Source organism: Onychomys torridus, chromosome X (assembly GCF_903995425.1).
Source record: "Onychomys torridus chromosome X, mOncTor1.1, whole genome shotgun sequence".
NCBI classification, from domain to species: Eukaryota; Metazoa; Chordata; class Mammalia; order Rodentia; family Cricetidae; genus Onychomys; species Onychomys torridus.
The window spans coordinates 36,106,172-36,128,238 of NC_050466.1; the positions used below are offsets into that span (position 1 = coordinate 36,106,172).

At 38.0% G+C, this 22,067-nt stretch overlaps 1 protein-coding gene across 1 annotated transcript in view; it reads left to right on the forward strand.

Annotated features, from left to right (window-relative positions):
* Positions 1-22,067, forward strand: part of LOC118574603 (transmembrane 9 superfamily member 2-like) — a 61,187-nt gene that overhangs the window by 28,204 nt on the left and 10,916 nt on the right. Inside the window, exons 9-14 of the mRNA XM_036175557.1 lie at positions 2,810-2,918; positions 4,323-4,455; positions 6,264-6,383; positions 6,792-6,849; positions 19,520-19,679; positions 20,762-20,910. Coding sequence (XP_036031450.1) covers positions 2,810-2,918; positions 4,323-4,455; positions 6,264-6,383; positions 6,792-6,849; positions 19,520-19,679; positions 20,762-20,910 — 729 coding nt within the window. The remainder of the gene's footprint in view (positions 1-2,809; positions 2,919-4,322; positions 4,456-6,263; positions 6,384-6,791; positions 6,850-19,519; positions 19,680-20,761; positions 20,911-22,067) is intronic.

Consider the following 22,067-nt stretch of genomic DNA (forward strand, 5'->3'; position numbering starts at 1 on the left):
CTGTCTTATTATCACTCTGTAGTATAAGCTAGTCTTGAAAATTCCCACTCTTCTGTATACTGGAATTATAGGCCTACATCACTGCTCCTGGCCTATATATTTTATTTAAATCTATACATAGTAATTGTATTCATTTACAGGGACAGTGTGACATTTTAGTGCATGTATATTGGGGTAATTGGTATACCTCTTACCTCAGATACATGTTATTTATTTATTTTATATTTTTGGGGGAGCATTCAAAATCATCTCCTGATTTTGAATTATACAATAATTCTTGTGAACCATATATATCTTACTGTTCTTCCTTTTGGAATCTCAGTGAAATAGTGCTAGACTTTTTATTAACCAGTAATTTTTTAATAAATTTTCTTTCCTTTTACATACCAACCCATGTTCCCTCTCCCTCATCTTCTCTCGCTCCCCCTCCCACCTACCCCCATCCTCTTCTCATAGAGAGTAAGGCCTCCCTTGGGTAGTCAACACAGGCTGGCATACCAACTTGGGGCTGGACCTAGCCCCACCCCCTACCCCCCACCCCCCACCCCCACTGCATCAAGGCTGAGTAAGGCATCGCTCCATAGGGAATGGGCTCTAAAAAGCCAGTTCCTGAACTCGGGATAAGTCCTGGTCCCATTGCCAGGGGACCCACAAACACGTCAAGTCACACAACTTTCACCACATTCAGGGGGCCTAGCTCAGTATCATGCAATTTTTTAATCATGTGTAGATTTGGCTGGGGGTTGGAGATGGCAGAAGGCATTGGTTTTGATTTTAGGTTTTTAAAATTTTTAATTTTAGTAACAGTAGAAGTTGATAGATAGGGGGTCCTTGGAGTTTTTGCTCTGACTCTTGTAAATATAAAAGTCTTAGTCTATTGGCTAAGAGGTCAGGAATCCTGTGACTCCTAAAGTTTAGCTCGCAGTGCCATGCTCCAATATACTGGTTTTACTTCTTGTTTCTCCTTGGGGGTAGATTTTTAAAATTATTTATTTTGCCACACTTTCTGCAGGAGATCAAGCCAGCCCAAATCCCAGCATGGATGAGAGAGAGACTTACAGAGCTCTCCCTCCTGTTGAGGAGCTATTGGTGATGGGTGGCTGCTGGGGGAGGCCCAGTCAGTTTTCTTTGGAGATGTGGCACCTGAGAGGCAGCACCAAGTGGACTCAGTGGGAATAAAGAACACATGGTGGTGGGGAGATATAGGAGGAAGTTGGAAGGCAAGGAGCGGGGGAGGACTTGATCAAAGCACGTCAACAAAATTCTTAAACCAAAAATTAAAGATCATTTATTTATCATGAATACACACATGTGGATATCAGTGGACAATTTATGAGAATCAGTTCTTTGTTTCAGTACGTGGCTTATAGGGAACTAATTTGTGTCTTAAGGCTTCACAGCAAGTGTCTTTATCTCCTGAAGCATCTTGATGGAATTCTGAAATAAAGCCAGGTGTGGTGACTCATGCCTATAAATATAGCACTTCGGGAGTATGCCAAGGCTGGCTTCAAACTTCTGATTCTCTGTCTCAGCCTCCTAAGTGTTAGAACCACAGGAGTGTACAAATATGTTTTTTGATGCATTTAGTCTTTGGTCGAAATTTAACCTTAGAAACTAGATAGGCTGAGTGATAATTTTGGATGTCTTTCTTTTATAGCTCATGTATTTTCTGTTCAATGTCCAGTTAAACTATTTGAAATCAATTGTGATTAGTGGCACAAATCTTTCACAAGACTGGGCCTGTCAACATCCTGTCCCAGGCAGGGAAAGGTTCATGACCAGGACCTCTTCCCCTAGATCCATAGGCAAATAATGATAGCTCGCAAAGCCCTTCTCTTCCCAGGATCCTATAAGCAACCTTAGTGAAATTCACAAATGAATGCATGCATGCATGAATGAATGAATGAATGAATAAGTAAAATAGAAGAGAAACTAGGTAGGAAGAGGAGGGGGATCAATGGGAATATAAGGGAAACAGTAGAATGTAATGAGGTGAACATGTTAAAATTACATTATATATGTGTGTGTGTGAAATAAATTTAAAATTCAACTTCTCCAAAACTACAAAACAAATAAATTAGAAATAAAAAGAAATGTAACTTTAAAAAAACTTTTTAAAATTGCATTTGTCTTAGTTACTTTTTATTGCTGTGAAGACACACCATGACCAAGGCAACTTACAAAGAAAGCATTTAATTGGGGGCTTGCTTACAGTTTCAGAGGTTAGTCCATGACCACCATGGTGGGCAGAGAGGCATGGCATTGGATCAGTAGCAGACAGCTTAGACTTTATCAACAGCAGACAGCTTTGACCTTACTAGCAGGTTGGAGGCAGATAGGAGTAACTGGGTCTGGCATGGGCTTTTAAAACTTCAAAGCCCACTCCCAGTGACACACCTCCTCTAACAAGGTCACATTTTCTAATCCTTCCACCAACTAAGAACTAATCATTCAAATATATGTGCCTTCGGAGGCCATTCTCATTCAAATGACCACAGTCACTTATTTTTATTTATTTGTATGGTGTGTGTGTGGGGGTGGTGGTGGGATAGACACCCAGAGACAGGGGGAAGGAGGGAGAGAGGGAGGGGAGGGGGGAGAGAGAGAGACAGAGAGACAGGGCAGAGAGAGAGTAGAGAGAGAGAGGAGAGAGATATTGATTCAGAGGACAACTTCAAGGAGTCAGTTCCCTCCTTCAGCCATATGAGTTCCAGGGATCAAATCCAGGCTCAGCCTTGGTGGCAGGCACATTTACCTGCTGAGCTACCTTGCCAACCCTAACTTTTCTTTTCTTTCCAAAATTTTCTAGACTTGTAAACTCCTTTTTTGTGGTTCTTTCCTTGTGTGGACTGGTGATTATCATCATTTTAAAGGGTATCTGTAGAGATATTGCCAAATACAGTGGAACAAAACTTTCTGTAAGTAAAAATTGCACATTTTGATTCAACTTGATATATATTCTGCTTGGTTGTCAGTTATTGAATTTTTACTTAGAGTATAGTACCTTGACTATAACACATTGCTGCTATCTAGCAATTTTGTATATTATAACAGTGATTCTCAGCCTTTCTAATGCTGTGGCCCTTTAGTTCAGTTTCTGTAGTTAGAGTTTTCCTGCCTGGCCCACAGTCAACAAATCTCTCTCACCCACTAGGCCCATAGATGCTCAGAGCCAACCAAGTAAGCACACAGAAACTTAAATTGTTTACAAACTGTATGGCCATGACAGGCTTCTTGTTATCTATTTCATCTATCTTAAATTAACCCATTTCTATTAATCTATACTTTGCCACGTGGCTCGTGGCATACCAGTACCTTACATCCTCCTTGTCATGGTGGTGGCTGGCAGTATCTCTCTACCCAGCCTTCCACTTCCCACAATTTTCCTCATCTTTGTCTTGCCTACCCTATTCTTCCTGCCTGGCTACTGGCCAATCAGCACTTTATTTATTTTAACCAATCAGAGCAACACATTGGACATACAGAACATCCCACAGCAAGTTTCTCCTGTTGTGGAGACTCCCAACCACAAAAAATTAGTTTCGTTGCTACTTCATAACTGTAATTTTGCTACTGTTAGGAATCGTAATGTAAATATCTGTGTTTTTCTTTTTTTCTTTGGTTATTCGAGACAGGGTTTCTCTGTGTAGTTTTGGTGCCTGACCAGGCCTGGCTCTGCCTCCTGAGTGCTGGGATTAAAGGCGTGCTCCACTACTGCCCTATTATCTGTGTTTTTCAGTGGTCCCTGTGAAAGGTCCCTTTGACTCTGAAGGGGTCGCAACTCATAGGTTGAGGATAACTGAATTATACAGTCAAAGTATAGAATTATATAGATTTGTTTCAAAGTGTAAGTTTATTTAGAGATTTGTTTGCCATCAACTCTGGTTATATTTTGTATATGTTTCTGATGACTAAACATATCATTTTAAGAAACTCTTAATTGGCTTGAAACATGCGATAGAAATATCAAATGTTGCAAGGTAGTATAATTTATGTTATATTTACTGTTTTGGTTCTTGTAAACATTTGCATATTGATGAATTTTAAATTTCTATGAATCTGTTGAGTGTCTTAGGTTAAATAATTTTGCTTTCTTTGTGAAAATACAGCAAACTGTGTGCTTTATATAATTAACATGCCCTTCTAATGCAAAAAATAATTTAAGAGAGTGATTTATTTATGTAGCAGGCTCACATAGTATCTAGAAAGCTGCTGAATCCATAGCCATTGCTTTCCAGTTAGTTTGCCTTGAGTGGAAAATTCCATTTCCTGTAACTTGTCATATTAACTTCCATGTTTATTAAAGAGTTTCTTACATGCAGGTATACAACCGGAGGCAGTTTGGATGGAGGATGATTCATGGGAGTGTATTTATGCCTCCAGAACATGGAATGTTGCTGTCAGTTCTTCTCGGTCAAGGAACACAAGTTTTCATAATGACATTTTTTTCTTTATGTGAGTACATTTAAGTATAGCTTAAGCATTTGTAGTGAACTGTGTTAGACTTTAATTCATAAATACAAAATGAGCTTGAAAAATGTACCCTCAATTGCAATCAAATTCATGTTTTTTAATACTTATATTTGTGTCTTTTCAAATTCTGGATGTGAGTTTGAGAATGTTCCTATATCAGTTCTAAATAATTTGTTTAAAAGCTTCAGCACAGCCAGACATAGTGGCACATACCTTTAATCCCAGCAGTTAGGAGGCAGAGACAGGCGGATCTCTGTGACTTTGAGGCCAGCCTGATCTACAAGAGTGAATTCAAGTGCTGGGATTAAAGGCATGCACCACTACCATTGCCTGGACTTTTTTTAAAAAATAATTTATTTTTATTTTATATTCATTAGTGTTATGCTTGCATGCATATCTGTGTGAGGGTGTCAGATACCCTGGAACTGGAGTTACAGACAGGTGTAAACTGCCATGTTGGTGCTGGGAATTTAACCTGGGTCCTTTGGAAGAGCAGCCAGTGCTCTTAACCACTGAGCCATCTCTCCGGCTCATATCCAATTTTTTTTTTAGCACAGATTCTTGGTATTGAATTAGGTCTTTGTACTTGCAAAGTAAGCACTTTGTAGACTGAACTATGGCCTCATCCTACAAGTAAAGATCTTTAAGTGTATAAATGAAATGGTATTCTTATTTCTCATTTTATCATCTGGCATTTACTTATTTAGAGTTTCATGTAGCTGAGGATGAAATTCAATTTATAATCCTCCTTCCTCCTCCTCCCAAGTGATGATATTATAAATAGACATGTGTCACCACAACCAGTTTATGAAGCTCTGGGGATCAAACCCAGGGATTAGTACCTTCTAGGCAAGAGCGCTACTAACTGAGCTATAATCCCCAGGCTTCTTTTTAAATTTTTGAGATAGGATCTTATGTAGCGCTGACTAGTCTAGATCTCTCCGTGTAGCCCAGGCCTTGTTCTCCTATCCCTTTGCCTTCACTTCCTGAATTCTGGGACTCCAGGTGTGTGCTACCAGGCCCAGCTTCATTACTTCGTCAGTAGTAGTCAGTCTAACAGTGACCTACAAACGTGCTATTTTAATTTATGAGCTCAAAATGGAGCTTGTCACTGTTTGATAGCCAGAGCAATAATTTTTATAAGCAAAATTGTGTAAAAAATGGCTAATTATATGTTTCAGAGGTCAATGATAATTTTAAAAGTCCAATTTGAGGGCACTTTCCACCCCCCTGAAACTGTCTTACTTTGATATTTTTATTCCTCACTTTGACAAAATACAAAGAAAAGAAATTATTTTTTGTTTGTTTTTGAAGACAGGGTTTCTGTGTAACAGCCTTGGCTGTCCTGGAACTTGCTCTGTAGACCAGGCTGGCCTTGAGCTCACAGAGATCTGCCTGGTTCTGCCTCCCAAGTGACAAGATTAAAGATGTCTGCCACCACTGCCAAGCTGAGAAAAGAAAATTTTGAGGGGAAAGTAATTTGCTATTCTTGGGGTGACTATTTGGATAGGGAAGGGGAAACAGTGTATGATTTTGATCTAGTGAAATGAAAGACCAATTCAACTCTAGAACTTCCATATACCTTTACCTGAAAATCAAATCTTTTCACTTGAGAACTGTCAGGGAAGTAGATAACTGAATATTGTTTGTTTGCAATATGATTTAAGTACTTCCCTTAGAACATTTCCTTGTGTTTTCTTTTATATAATGCTTTAATGGGGGTAACTTAAATTTCTAGAAAATTTGGAGGCTATTCTCATGTAGTTCTCATTTTATTTTTCTGCCTTTAGTTCTGGCTGGCCTTGGTTTTCTTACCCCTGCTGATCAAAATGCTTTAATGAACTATGCTGTTGTGCTGTGGCTCTTACTGGAAATCCCTGCTGGATATGTGTCTGCCAAAATGTACAAGAGTAAGCATTACTACTGTTATTATTTCAGAAAGTTGGTGTGCTAAATGTAGAAATTAAAAGGCCTTAAAGAAAAAGATCAGAAAAAATTATAAGGAATTCTAGTCAACATACTCAGTTGTAATTTTGTACTGATTTCACTACAGTACAAGTGTAATGTAGCGATTACAGTACAGAATTTTTTAAATTTAATTTTAATTTTTTGAGATAGGGTTTCTCTGAGTAGCCCTAGCTGTCTTGGAACTCACTCTGTAGACCAGGCTGGCCTCAAACTCACAGAGATTCACTTGCCTCTGCTCCCAAATGCTGGGATTAAAGGCCTGCACCACCACTAACCGGCTACACAACAGTATTTGTAAAATGGTCTAGATCAAGGCATTTCAGTAACTGTTTTGTTTTTTGCTTCCTCAGCATTTAATGGTAGAAACTGGAAGATGCATTTTATGCTGACATCATTGTTATTTCCTGGGTTAGTATTTCATATTCTCTTCTCCATATACAATTACGTTCTTTCTTAGGTTTCATCTTGGAAAAAACATTGTTCACTATAATGAAGAGTAGGGAGGAGTTGAATGACCGCTATGTTCCCTGTAGCTACAGTACTCCCTTACTTCTGTGTCTGCATTCTTTCTATCTTCTACATTTTAACTCTAGTACAAAGAGATGGCAATTGTACTGTAACATTTTCCATTTTGATCTTTGTTTTTGAAGCAGATTCTGTCAACGCTTATCATAGTTAAACATCTTGCATTACACATCATACTGTAGTGACAATTTACACATGGCATTTTGTTATTTTCCTTGTTGCTGCCTTCAGTGATTATTTTCTCCTGTCTCTCCTTGTCACTGCAGCATCATTAGTGACAGTTGTAGGTACATTCAGTCAATGTGGAGGTGAGGCTGCTGCTATGCAGTGGCTGTGAGAGTAGTTCATTCAGTCTCTTAATGACTGTGTGTGTGTGTAGCTGAGTGTCCCTTTATGTCTTAGCTGGTTCTCTTCTCACAATACTTCACTGATAAAGTTGGAGATTGCTTAGGATTTTATCTCCATATTTCTTGAAGTTTTTGTCTTAGTTTGGGCTAGCACAACAAAATGCTATAAACTAGATTATTTGAAAAACAGAAATGCACTTTTAGACAGTTCTGCAGGCAAATGAGTTTGAGGGTGCTGGCATAATTGTGCTCTACTGAGTGCTGTCTTTCTGGCTTTAAAATAGCCAGCTTCTCCCCAAGTCAGAGATATTAAGAAGGAAGATTAGGGGAGGGGAAGGCAGGAGGGCTGTTCTCTGAGATCTCTTCTTTTAAGCTCATGGTGCTAATCTCATGGGGTCCCACATTCACAAGCACATCTAAACCTAATTATATCTCAAAGGGTCCATCTACAAATAGAACATCGGTGGCTAGGACTTCAACATATCAGTTTTGAAGAACACAATTCAGTGCACATCACATTTTTTAATGCCAAGGAAAAATATTCCTTGATATGTTTTGAAAGATGATCTTTTATTTGTAAGGAAAATAGTATTGGATTGTATCTTAATTGTATTTGGTGCTATAATTCCTATTTGCTTAAAAAGCATGTCTTTAAAGCTACAGGTGTATTACAACAGAAGAAGTGCTCTTATCTTGAAAATATTAGAGCGCATATGTGTTCTGACTAGTGGTAGAAAGACAGCAGACATTAACAGTGCTGAGACTCGGTATAGTACCATAAATGATATACTTCAGTGATGCTGTCAGTAGATGGATAATCATTTTCATCTATATGTAACTTGTTTACTCTAACCTCAAGAGAAAAGGTTAAGATCATTGCAGCTTTAAACATTATAAAATTACACATCAGATCTATATTCCTCAGAATTTTTGACTGACTTAAATTAGCATAATGAATTGCTTCTCATCTTCTCCTTGAATAGAGCCATCCGGCTTTCTGTAACATACACTCAAATCAGAATAGGTGGTCTTTTCTGAGGTGAATGGTTTAATGCACTTGTGTAAGAAAGAAATGTCCTGGACAATTTTTCAGATATATTTTGCTTCGAGTTCAAGACTCAGATGAATCTGAAACTGAATATATTTGGTAACAAAGTGCCAGTGCAAATATCATTCTATGTGACTGTAATACTAAGGATAACACATGCACACATGAGCTTCGGGGGTCTAGTGAAGTGGCTCAGCAGGTAGGGGAGGCTTGCTGCCAAGCAAGCCTGAAAACTGGAGTTTGAGCCCAGGAACTCACATGATGGAAGAGAGAACCAACTCCTGCAAGTTGTCCTCTGACCTCTACATGTGTGCGGTGGCATGTACATGCACAGCATGTATCCATCCATGCAAACACATATAAAAAATAAATGTGTTAGCAAAAAGATCCGTCACTGCACTGGATAGTTATTCATTGATCTTTCTTACTGCAGGATTTTTGTTGTTGTTTTTTCTATATTTAGTAAGGACTTTGAAATAAATAGAAAATGACCTTGAAATTCTGCTTTTGAATAATTTAGGAACTAATGAATTGTTGAGATAGGAGGAAGGAATGAAAAAGTATGTAAAATAGTAACAATTCTACTTGGTAGAAAGACAGGGGGTTACAAGGGTATGTATTAAATGTGGTGGAGCTTCAGTGGAGGAAAAGGCAGCTTCAGTTCGGCCCACCTGGGAAGGATTACAAAGGCAATAGCACTTCAACTGTTGGAAGAACACTTGAGCACTACTGTGATCCTTTCTGTTCCCTTCCCATTTCTTTTACGGCCTGGCTCAATCTGTTGTTGTTCCTTCCTTGGACATCTATTTTACTTTTTCACGAAATCCATTTTTTTTTATTGCTTATCAATTTCTCAGCTCTTCCTTTCTATTCCTAAGACAACCACTTTTCTTCCTTCCCTCCCTCCCTCTCTCCTCCCTCTCTCCCCTCCCTTCTTCTCTCCCTCCCTCTCTCCTTCCCCTCTCCTTCTTCCTTCCCCCGCCTTTCCCTCCCAGTGCTACCCAGAGCCCTGCACACGCTAGGCTAGTGTCAATTCAAATCTTGATTTGTTTGTAAAACTTCATTACTTGTGTGTGTGTGTGTGTGTGTGTGTGTGTGTGTGTGTGTGTGTGTGTATTTATTGAGTGTGTTCAAGGGCAAAAGTGTCCCATGGTGTGTTTACAGAGGTCAGAGGACAACAGGCAGGAACTGGTTCTGTTCTTCTCCCATGTGAATTCTGGAGATCAAAGATTTCAAAGCAAGTGCCTTTATCCTCTGAGTCATCTCACAGGCCCAAATCTTTACTCATTTTTTTTTCTTTTTTCTTTTGGTTTTTCAAGACAAGGTTTCTCTGTGTAGTTTTGGTGCCTGTCCTGGATCTCACTCTGTAGACTGGGCTGGCCTCGAACTCATAGAGATCCGCCTGACTGCCTCCCAGGTGCTGGGATTGAAGGCATGAGCCACTGACAGACTGACAATTTTTACTCATTTTTTAAAAGATTTATTTACTTATAATGTATACAGAAGAGGGTGCCAGATCTCATTGCAGATGGTTGTGAGCCACCATGTGGGTGCTGGGAATTGAACTCAGGACCTCTGGACCTCTAGAAGAACAGTCAGTGCTCTTAACCTCTGAGCCATCTCTCCAGCCCATCTTTACTCATTTTTAATTGGTTCTTTTCTCCACTCTCCTTGGCCCCAGTATTCCATTCTTAGTCCCTGTGGTGGTTTGAATGGGAATGGCCCGCATAAACTCACCTGTTTGAATGCTTGGCCCATAAAGAGTGTGGCCTTGTTGGAGGAAGTGTGTCAGTGTGGGGCGGGCTTTAAGTTCAAGCTACACTCAGTGTGGGACACAGTTGCTTCTGCTGCCTGTGGATCCAGATATAGAACTCTTAGCTTCTTCTCCAGCAGCATGTCTGCCTGCACACTGCTATGTTCCCTGCCATGATGATAATGGACTAAACCTCTGAAACTGTAAGCCAGCCCAATTAAATGTATTCCTTTATAAGAGCTGCCTTGTTCTGGTGTCTCTTCACAGCAATAGAAACCCCAAGACAGCCCCCTAGTGCTGGGATTTCAGCCATGTGCCACCATGCCTATCTACTAGTTTCTTTTGTTTTTTCTCTTTTCTGTTATTTACTTTTTTTTGAGGTAGAGTCTCTTGTCACCCAGGCTAGCCTTGAACTTGCCATGTATCTAAGGATGACCCTGAATTTCTCACTCTTCTGCCTCTACTTCCCAAGTGTTAGGATCCAGGTATTCACTATTGCACTTGACTTTATGCAGTGCTGGAGACCAAAGTAGCTTTGTGCTTGCTAGGCAAGTGCTCTAATAATTGAGATCCATAACCAGTCCTACCTTGTTTCTTTCTTGTCACATTTTGAAAGTTTTTTTATGTATATAAGTGATTTTTTTCTGACACAGAATTTATAATAATTTCATGTAGTGCTTGTCTTTTGTATAGCAAAAGACATGAACATGGATATGTTCTGTTTATCAATGCTTTCTTTTATAGATATGCTTTTTGTTTTGTATGAATTATATTACTTTTTTTTGCAGCACTGGGAATTAAAACCAAAGCCTTGTACATGCAAGGCAGGTGCTTTTCTATTGAGATATTTCCCCGGGCTGATTTGAATTTTGTCTTGTCACTTCTATGTGGCCCTTGCTGGGCCTCATGTTTGTAACAACCCCTGCCTCTTCTCCCAAGTACTGAGATTTGAAGCACCACACCCAGCTTTTGTTCCACTTTCTAGATTTCGAATATTTTACTGCTTCTTTTGCATTATCACTATTGAGGGTTTTTTTTGTTTGTTTGTTTGTTTTTGGAGCTGAGGATCGAACCCAGGGCCTTGCGTTTGCTAGGTAAGTGCTCTACCACTGAGCTAAATCCCCAACCCCTTGAGTTTTTAATTTATTCATTTTTGTTTGTTTTTGAGACTAGGTCTTCCTATGTTACCCTGGCCAGGCACAAACTTGAGTCAATCTTCTTGTCTCAGTTTGTCAAGTACTGAAATTACATATATGTATCACCACACTGGGCATCTTTTTGTTTTCTGAATGTTCTTTTAAAATACAGCTTGTCAGGGACAGAAAAGTGTATTATTGACACAGCAATTACTTAGCATGTATATTTTGTTACTTTTCTATTGCTGTCATAAAACATGAACAAGGCAACTTGCAGGAAGGACAAGGTTTTGTTTGCTTTTGCTGATGGTCCCACAGGGAGAGTCTACAGTGATAAGGAGGGATGGAGATGGGTGCCTAGAACAGGAAACTGACAGATCACATCTTCAACCACAAGCACAAAAGCAGAGGGAGAACAAACTTGAAGTAGGCTAAAGCTATACATTCTCAAAGCCCTCTTCAGTGATGTGTTAAATAGAGGTTTTCCTCTGTCCTACCCCATCCCATAGTCATTTCCAAATAATCACTCAGAGGTTTATATTACCAAGTAGCTCAGGCTTATTACTAACTAGCTATTATATTTAAATTAATCCATATTTCTCATCTATGCTTTGCCACGTGTTTTGTGGCTTGTTATGTCAGTTTTTAAATGTTTTACTTCCTTAGCGGCTGGCTTGTGTCTGCCCTAACTCCGCCCTTCTTAATATCCATCTTCAATTTGATTGTACCACCAAACCTTATTCTGCCTTGGCATTGGCCATACAGCTTTATTTATTCACCAGTGAAAGCAACATATATTCACAGCATACAGAAAGACCATCCCACAGCAGACATGCATCTTCTAGCAAGGTCATACCTCCTAAAAGTGCTATAACATCCCCAGACATCACCACCAACTGGAGACCAACTTTTGAAGTACCTCAGCCTACAGGGTACATTTTTTTCTCATATACACACCGAAACATCTTGTCTGTGTCTCATGGGTTAAGATACTAATGAGCTAACTGCATATTCTTTTTGATGGATAGTGTCATTTCTTTTAGGTTTACTTTCCCCTTTTGAAAATTGTTTTTAATCTCTATTTTTCATGTTTTCTTCAAAGGCCTAACAACTGCTGATATTTATATATATGTATGTATGCATATTTACGTATATGTATATGTAGGAATATTCAGGCATAATGGCACATGTCACAATTCCAGTGTTTAGGAGGCTGAGGCAGGAGGATCACCTTAAGTTTGAGGCCAGTGTATTCTATATCAGGAGGTCTTGGCCAGGTTGGGCTACATAGGAAGGCCCTGGTAAATGTGTGGGAATAAAATAATAAACACTACCAATATATAGAGACATGTGGAGACTCAGAGTTCTCTGTGAGTTGAACCAGACACTCTAGTTTCTAGTTTCTGTTTTGTCTTAATTTACTTTGTGTGTGTGTTTGTGTGTGTGTGTGTGTAGAGACCAGAGGAGGTCATCGAGTATCTTGCTTCTATCATGCGTCCCCTTATTCTTTTCTTTCTTTTTTTCTGGAAACCTCTTAGGACATTGTCTTTAGGGTTTAAATGTTTGGTCACTTTTCCAAGAAATGTATTTTCTAGTCTCCTGTCCGAGGAGTTACTATCTGATCACTAGTCTTCTAAGAGGTATGTGGGAGGGAAAAAAAAGTGTCTAAACCTTCGAAGGTTAGTGTGCATTTGGCTACTTAAATATTTCTGAATATAGTAGTCAATTATTTTGCCCGTCTGGTGTTCTCTAGCCCAGAGAAGAAGCCTCCAAATATCTGCTGTGAGGGAGGGAGGTGATAGAAATATCTACTTCTCAAAAGAATCCCACAAAATTCTTTTCCTTTAGTCACTTCCCACCTCTTCCTGTTACTCATAGAATACCTGCTGTTAATGGTTTCTGACCCCTTTTATGGGCTCTGTAGTGTGAATTGTTTTTTTTCCTCACATTTCTCACTGCCGGCATGGCTTCTTACATCTTTTTTATTTTCTATTTCCTGCTTTCCTGTTCTTTTTACTTGTGTAGGTTTTAATAATAAATGATTTTTAAAAATTTTATTTTTTATGCATGTCTGTGTGCCTGTATGTTAGTATGCACATGTGAATGCTGGCATGTGCACTAGCCAGAAGGGAGTGTCAGATTTCCAGAATCTGGATTTCTAGGCAGTTGTGAGCTGCCAGATGGATATGGATTCTAGGAACCAAAGTTGGGTCCTCTTGAAGAACAGGAAACATGTCTCTTTTTTTCCTGTTCCATTTTTACATTTTTTATTTTATTTGTGTGTTTGTATGCATATGCACATGAGTACACACACATATCTGTGTAAATTATGTGTGTGTGTGTGAAAGTGTGGGTATGTATGTGCACATGAGTACATACACCTGTGTAAATGATGTGTGAGAAAAAAGTGTGGGTATGCATCTGCATATGAGTACATGCACACCCCTGTGTAAATGATGTGTGTGTGTGCGCGCGCGCGTGTGTGTGTGTGTGTGTGTGTGTGTGTGTGTGTGTGTGTGTGTGTGTGAAAATGCAGGTATGCATATGCCACAGCATGAGTGTGGTCAGAGGAAAACTTTTGGGTGTCAGTTCTCTCTTTCCTGTGTGGGATCCAGGGACTGGCTTGGGTCATCAGGTTTGTGCAGCAGCCACTTTTACTGGAAGAGTCGTGCCATCGGTCCTTTCGTTTCTTTTCTGAGGCAGGGTCTTACTTACCATGGGCAGCCCAGACTTGATTAGTGCTCACACTGTACAGCCTGGCTTGTTTGGAGTTTCTTACTATTAGTGAGACACAGTCTTGGTAGCCCTGGCTGCTCAGAACTAGCTATGTAAACCAGGTTGGCCTCAAGCTTGCGAGTATCTTCGTATCTCTGCCTTCCAAGTTGTGGCCTTACAGGGATGCTACACCATATCCAGTTCAGAAGCACTATTAACTGCTAAGCATCTCTGCATTCCGCAAATGATTTAAAATTTTTGTCTTTGGTATCTATCAAGAATTTCATGCATAGATACAATATATTTTGATGATATTTATTCCTTTCCTCCTTCCAGCTTCTCCCAGATTTCCCACATCACCCTCCCAAGGTCATACCTTCTTTTTCTCTTTATAACCCACTGATTACAGTTAGTGTTGAATGTATGTATCTGAGAGTAGGGCCATCCATGGGAGCATGGGCAGAATTTAGGCCCAAGCAGTATCGTTCAAGTCACTGTACCATACATTGCTACTTATGCATGTGTGATCACTAAATTCTCACAGGTTTTATATTAATTATGAACTATGTTTGCCAAATGTCATTTTATGTTAGGTTTTTAGTACATTTCTTTAAAATAGATCTTTTGGAACTCCTATTTTCCTTGCCCACCTTCAGTGTGCCTATCTCACTTATCTTCCCTCCCCAAGCATTTTTGTTATTTTAATTTTGTATATGTAGGTGTTTTCCAGCATGTAAGCCTCTGCACTACAGGTGTGCAATGCGTACAGAGGCTAGAAAAGGGCATCAGAGCCCTTGGAACTGGATTTACAGCTGGTTGTTAGCTTCCATGTGGGTGCTGGGTATCAAACCTAGGTCCTCTGGAAGAGCAGCTGTGGTGGTATTGTGTTTCCCAAAATATTGTGCACCCTAATAAACTTATCTGGGGTCAGAGACAGAACAGCCACAATATTAAACATAGAAACAGCCAGGCATGGTGACATACGTCTTTAATCCCAAGAAACGAGCCTTTAAACACAGGGAGTGATGGAAAACCAGAAAGATATATAAGGTGTGAAGATAAGAAACTACCAGCATTTGGCTGGTTAAGCTTTCAGGCTTTGGAGCAGTACAGTTTAGCTGAGATCCATTCTGGATGAGGATACAGAAGCTGCCAGTTTGAGGAAACAAGACCAGCTGAGGAACTGGCGAGGTGAGGAAGCTGTGGCTTGTTCTGCTTCTCTGATCTTCCAGCATTCACCCCAATACCTGGCCTCAGGTTTGTTTTTATTAATAAGAACTTTTAAGTTGGGATTTAGCTCAGTGGTAGAGCATTTGCCTAGCAAGCGCAAGGCCCTGGGTTTGATCCTCAGCTCAAAAAAAAAAAAGATTCATGCTACAAGCAGCTAGTGCTCTTAAATGTCAAACTATCTACCTTCATTTTTATGTTCCATTCTCTTTTCAGGTTTCGTCTTCTTTTCAGAAAAACAGGTTTTTTTTAAATTATGAGAATGTAACTCAAGCTCTTATATATGCTAGGTAAATACTCCCTTCTTTTTGCCCTCCTAGAGAATGAATAGGAACCTGTCTCTTAGTTAAGTCCTTGTTTCTCGGTTCCTTTCCCTTCCTTTCTTCTGAATGTTCTGCCCCTTTTGTTCCTCCTCTACTCTTGGCACTTCTCTCTTTAAGTTATGGCATTAGTTTACATTTAAAGTAACACTAATCAGGATTGACACTTGTCATTTTGTTATTTTCTATGTATCTTGTAATTAATCTCTGCTCCTTCCCTTCATTACATGAAAGAAAACAAACTTGTCTTGTGGTACAGGCTTTTTCACTTAACATGTTGAACTTCAGTTCCACCCATTTTCCTGCCAATCTAATTTTACGTTTCTTTGTGGCTGGATAAAATACCATAGTTTTCTTCATTCATCTTCTTATGAGTACGTGGGGTGATTGTATAGTTGGGTTCCTATGCATAGTGCTACACATAGCAAAACTGTAACCCTAAAAATGGTTTTGAAAAAAGGAAAAAATAGAGAAGTATATGAACATCTCCATTATTGTTGATAGCAGGATTAGCTGGTCTTTTGCTTTAATTTTGTATATATCAGTTGAATATTTGGCAAAGATTTTGTTCCGTTCTGCAGACTGTTGCTTCATTGTGTTGATTGTTTCTTTAACTGTTCAGAAGCACTTTAATTTCATGTAATCCCATTTATCAAGTATTGTTACTGTTTCCTGAGCTTTTGGAGTCCTGTTCTTCATAAATCTTGATTCAGAGTTTTAGGTCTTTTATGAGTCAATTTTTCTATAAGTTGAGAGATAAACATAGTTTCTGTTTTCTACACAGTACTTGAAAAGAGAATGCAGTTTTAAATTTATAAACCAGATGTGGTATATGCAGATGATAAGCATCATAAAGTACTAGAATTCTTATCTCTTAAAATATACTAATTTGAAAGAGAATTTCAGTTTCTCAGTTTATAAATGGATTTAGATTTATATGCAATAAAGCTATATGCTAGTAATAGCCTTTCCTCTATGTAACCCTAAAAATGATAAATATTAGGCTAAAAGTATAAATTAATGATAAGAGAGTGACTGACTAGTGCATACAAGATCCTGGGTTAAGGCCTAGAGCAGCAGAAGAAAACATAAAGCGATAGACAAGGAAGAGGCAACATGATTTGATGGGTATATATTGAGACATTAAACTGGAAGAAAGCTTGAATTGTAACATTCAGTACTGGTTGAGTGACTTTGATATATCCCATAGCTTCTCTGAATATCCATTTCCTTGCCTGTATTAACCATGTTGCAATGTTGTTTGGAGAAATAAATGAACTGATGGATTGTGGAATTGTTTTGTGAGCTGTAAAATGTTTTGTCCTTTTTTTCTAGTTTCTTAGCTCCCTCTGTTCATTATTCTGCCCTAGTATTTCTCACATTGCATTGCATTTTATTTGTATTTGACTATCACTATGTTATCTTTTTTTAGAAGCAAGTTTTTTGTTTATCTATCTTTGAACATCAGAGCTTATCGTGTAAATACTCAGTAGATACTTTATGAATATGTAAATAACTATTTCATGTGAAAGGGGGACCCAGGTGACTTAAGTTTAACTCTAGATGTTCTGCTTATTATGCTATTAAAAGTCTAGAAATAGTAGGTTGACATAGGAAGAAATTTTCAGGATGCAAAAACATGATGTTGCAGAATACTTATAGATTTATTTAACCTTATATTAACATTCTAGAGCATACTTCCTAAAGGAAAATTGTTGAGGTGGTTTAATTGAGTTTATGTCTAAGAAGGGAGGTTATGATTTGTCAAGTGAGAAGTAATTTTCTGGTTAAGGAATGATAACAGCTGAAATGAATCTCAAAAGTAGGAAATTTGGCAAAGGAATATTATGGCTAAACAAATTCATTAGAGCAGAAAGGTATTAAAAGTGTTTTGAGGAGTATGGTTAAATCATGGAAAACCAGTTTTCCTTATAAGGTACAAAGCATTTTAAAGACGTGAAGTAGAGGTTTTGTTATTGTTTGAGAGAAACTGAAGCTGTATTTACAGGAGAATATAACCATTTAAACAGTAGATAGATATACCTACTGAAAGCGCATTGCTAGAAAAGATCTTAAATGCAAGCACGGGTGAGGGATAGTGAAGGACAAATAGTAAAATGAAACAAGAAATAGTAGAAATTGGTTTAAAAACAATGAAGTAACTTATAATTGAAAAAGAGAACATATCCAGTACAGTGTTTCTGAATATGAAGGCAACATTAGAATTCTCATTTTGGAATGGACCTTGAGAGAACTTAAAATGGAAGAGTTATTTCCTGAAAAGTAGAATCAATGTTTAACTGGTTGTGTATCAAGGGGTGGCTACTAATACGTTCCCTCTCTCTGGTGATGGATATGATTTCTGGGAGAGTTTGGGGATAGTTACCTTAATATAGAGATATTTTCAGAGGATAGTCAAAGGTAGACATTTGTCTCAAACAAGGTCCATAGAAAGAGCCTGTTATGAACCCGGAGTGGTGGCACATGCCTTTAATTCCTGCCCTCTGAGTTATTCATCTAATTTTTTTGTATGTGGTATTGTCCTCTTGTTATGTTTTTGCTGGTCTGTTGTGCTGTTTTTTAAAGACATTTTATCAGATCCATCTCTTAAGCATTTTATTGAGGTTTTAATTTCTCTTGTCATATTTTTAACTCCCAAAAGCTCTTATATTACCTCAAAAGTCCTTAAAATTTCCTCTTCTTGTTTTATGGTTGTAATATCTCTACTAATTGCTCCAAGGAAGCCTTATGATAGATTTTTGAAATCGTTCTCCAGAGTTTGAAGGCTTCTTCCCAAGAAGTCTTCTGCTGAGGTGGGGGAAGGGAAGTGACTAGTGAGAATGGGAATTTGTAGGTTTCTTAACTTCTTAACTTCTTAGGCTGACTTTCATAAGTCTCTTCTATGCACACTCAGAGAAGGACTTGGCCTCTGAGCATTCCTTAGCCTTTTTGAAGCTCTCATTATAAATGCCGTTGCCCCTCAGCTTTCCCTGTTGTGAGATTGGACGGCAGCTTGCTCCCATTATTGACTCAGTTACTATTTTTCCAGTCACTATCTAGAGCTAACATTTGTTCCAAAGTTTTTCTTCCCTATATCTTCTAAACTTTTGCAATTGTGGCCTCTTATAATTCCTTTACTATAATTTTATCAGGGTTTTAAAAAGGAAGCAGATTCAAATACATGAGTTCAATATGCTATCTTTCGTCAGACTCTAGTTAGTTAGGTCTTTATAACTTCTATGGAAATACCTTTTATGTTTTAACTACCATATTACACAGACTCTTTCTGTTTTTGACTCCTTTGTTTTGTCATCTTTTCTCATAGCTTGACCTCCCCCAACACATGTACATATACATTAATCTTCCTGAGAAATTGTATTTAATTATAAGAAATTGGAGTTTAAGACTCTTCAGCTCATTTTTTATTTTTATTTTTGAGCATGGCAAACAGATTAGTGAAAAGTGAGAAAGAACTCTTGAAAGTAGGATGGTCTTTAAATGGGATGAATACCTCTTTTAGTTCATCCTGGATTTTGATGGGATAAAGTCTGTTTCCCTCAATGCTCAGAGAATTCCATAAGTTACTCTCTGTCTATACTTTTTCAACTTGTTTTTTAGGTATTCTAAAGCAATCATAGTCATCCCCACACTGACCCTTACTCTTATCAGTACACAAATTTATCTGGAACAAACAGAGGCACAGTTAATATTGCCTGATGATGTAGCTAGTCCATTTGACAGTTGTTATGTTGAGTTTGAGTGCATCATACAGCCTATTTCAGTGTAGGTTCCAAAAGTCTGTCTTCCATATATGTTGTTTCTTCATTGGGTTAATTATATTGTGTATTGGTATATTAATCTATACCTTATTTAACTTCTGCTAGATTTTGTATAAATCATGTCCTATTCTCACCAAAAGAATGTTCTGATATTTGCATTAAATATGTTTATGACATTTTCTTGGAAGTATATTGTATAATGATATTCTCCACCTCCCCCTTCCTCAGAATTGTCTTCATTGATATCTTTATTATGAATCTAAGTCTTTGGATGGAAGGTTCATCAGCTGCTGTATCCTTTGGTACATTGGCAAGCGTCTTTGCAGTGTGCTTTGGAGTTTCAACACCACTAACATTTTTGGGAGTGTACTTTGGGAAAAAGGAAGAGGTAAACTTTCAGAACACTGCTTTTGACTTTTGAATGATGCCTGAAATATTTCACTGTGTATATGCTATATATAATATACAAAAATACCACTGAAAACATTATAATCATTTTTGAACTGAAGATTTAAAGGTAAGTAAAAGACAGTAACATTTTAGAAGATACTGTTTAATATACTTCCCACACCATAGGGCATTTGCATTTCTTTTTATCTCTCATGAACACAATTAAAAGAGCATAGTATAGACAAGCTAACATAAACTACTTTGGAAAGTAAATGTTTTTATAGTGGGAGAAGAGAGCAAAGATACAATTGAGAAATGGGATGTTCAGTTACAGATCTGAAGTTAGCCTAATTCTATGTATAGGAGAAAAGGAACAGATGCTCCCAAAAGACTAAATGTGGCCATTCTACAAGAGGACTGTAGAAAACTTGTTTGAGGTTGCAGGGGGAAGTAAAACAAACAAACAACAACAAAACCCCCTGATGAATTGGGAAATAGAGTTCTATAGAAAGCAGGAAAAAGAAAAAGATTGAACACTGTTGACAGATTCATTGATAAATTTATTCAAAAGGTAAATTTTTAGGTAAATTTGGAGGGAGCTTTTAAACATATCTATTTCATATTAGAATAATCACAAGTAAATCTTGTCAAATATCTCCTTTGTAGTAGATTAGTTGAGAGAGTGCTTGGCTACCATGAAGGAAGTCCTGGGTTCAATCCCTAGCAAAAATGGGGTTTGGAGGCACATGTCTGTGTGTAAATCATCATACCTGACTTTAAATGATAAGGCTTGTTATATCAAATAAATTATACTACTGTTATAACAAATAAACTATACTTTAAAAATTATTTTACCTCTTACTTTCTATACTTTTATGTAACTACTAAATCCTTAAAGACTATATATAAAAATGTGTCATACTCCTGTTTACAGTGTACTTTTATGGCATGGTGGCGATCTAGTCCTAGCCCACATGACATTCTTGTGTTGTTCAGATTCAAGCTTCTGTACTATATTATCATTATGACTGTGAATTTGTTTCATTCACTCGTATTGTTGCTTCATGTATTTTTAAACAGTTTGAGTTTCCTGTTCAAACACAAGAGACTTCTCGTGTGAGTCCCAAAAGGAATTTCTTTAAAAAACCAACCATTACCATTATACTCAGTAGTCTTTTACCCTTTGGCTGTATTTTTCTCCAACTTTCTTACATTCTAAGCCATATTTGGTGAGTATCGCATCTTAATAAACTCAAGTTTAATTTAATACATAATGATAGTACACATTTATACTGTAATAGTTCAGTAATAGTGTAACAGTTCAGGACTTGTGTATGATGTTCAAAGATAAAAATCAAGGAAGATGTATAATGAGTACCAAAATAAAATTAAATCAATGAGTTCTAATGTTCTATAGCATAGTAGAATGGCTTTAGTTTATAGTAATGTACATATTTTATAAAGACTAGAAGTTTTGTCTTGGAAGGATTGAACATAGGGCTTTCTTCATGCCAAGTAAGAACCTTGACACTCAGTTACATTCCTAAACCTCAAAGTTTTAGTTTTGTTAATTAACTTTATATTTCAAAGAGGTTAAATTCTTGTATAATATTTCATCTATCTTTACTTTATTCAGGAAATATCAGTTTGATATAGGGTAATTTCCTTGGGAGCAGATATAATTTACAATTCTTTAACATGACTCTTACAAAATTCCCTATAAAGACTTACTTTAAAAAATTAATAACTAGGGGTGGGGGCTGGAACGATGGCTCAGCAGTTAAAAGTACTTGCTGCTCCTCAAGAGGACCCAGTTCAGTTCCCAGCACCCATGTCAGATGACTCACAACTTTCTGTAACTCTAGTTCCAGTAGATCCGACAGACTCTGCTAGCCTTTGTGGGCACACACACACACACACACACACACACACACACACACACATACACACACACACACACATACACTAAACAGACATCCACATAAATAAAAAAATAGAGGTCAGTGATATTGCTCAGTAAGTGTGGGCATTGCTGCCAAGCCTGACCACCTGTTTGATCCATGGAACTCACACTGTGGAGGTAGTGAATTGACTCTCACAAATAATCCTGTGACATCCATACATGCACAGTGGCATTCATGTATACACACAAAGACACACACACAAAGGCACACACACACACACAAATGGAAATTTAAAAATTACCCTCTTGGTAAGCTATTTCATATGACTTAGAGAAGCTGATCTCTAATTGAAACTTGTGGTAGGTCCGGGGTCTGGATACCCTAGGGTGGTAGGTCAGGGGTCTGGAAACCCTAGGGTGGGAGGTCAGGTCCTAGATACCCTAGGGTGGGAGGTCAGGGGTCTGGATACCCTAGGGTGGGAG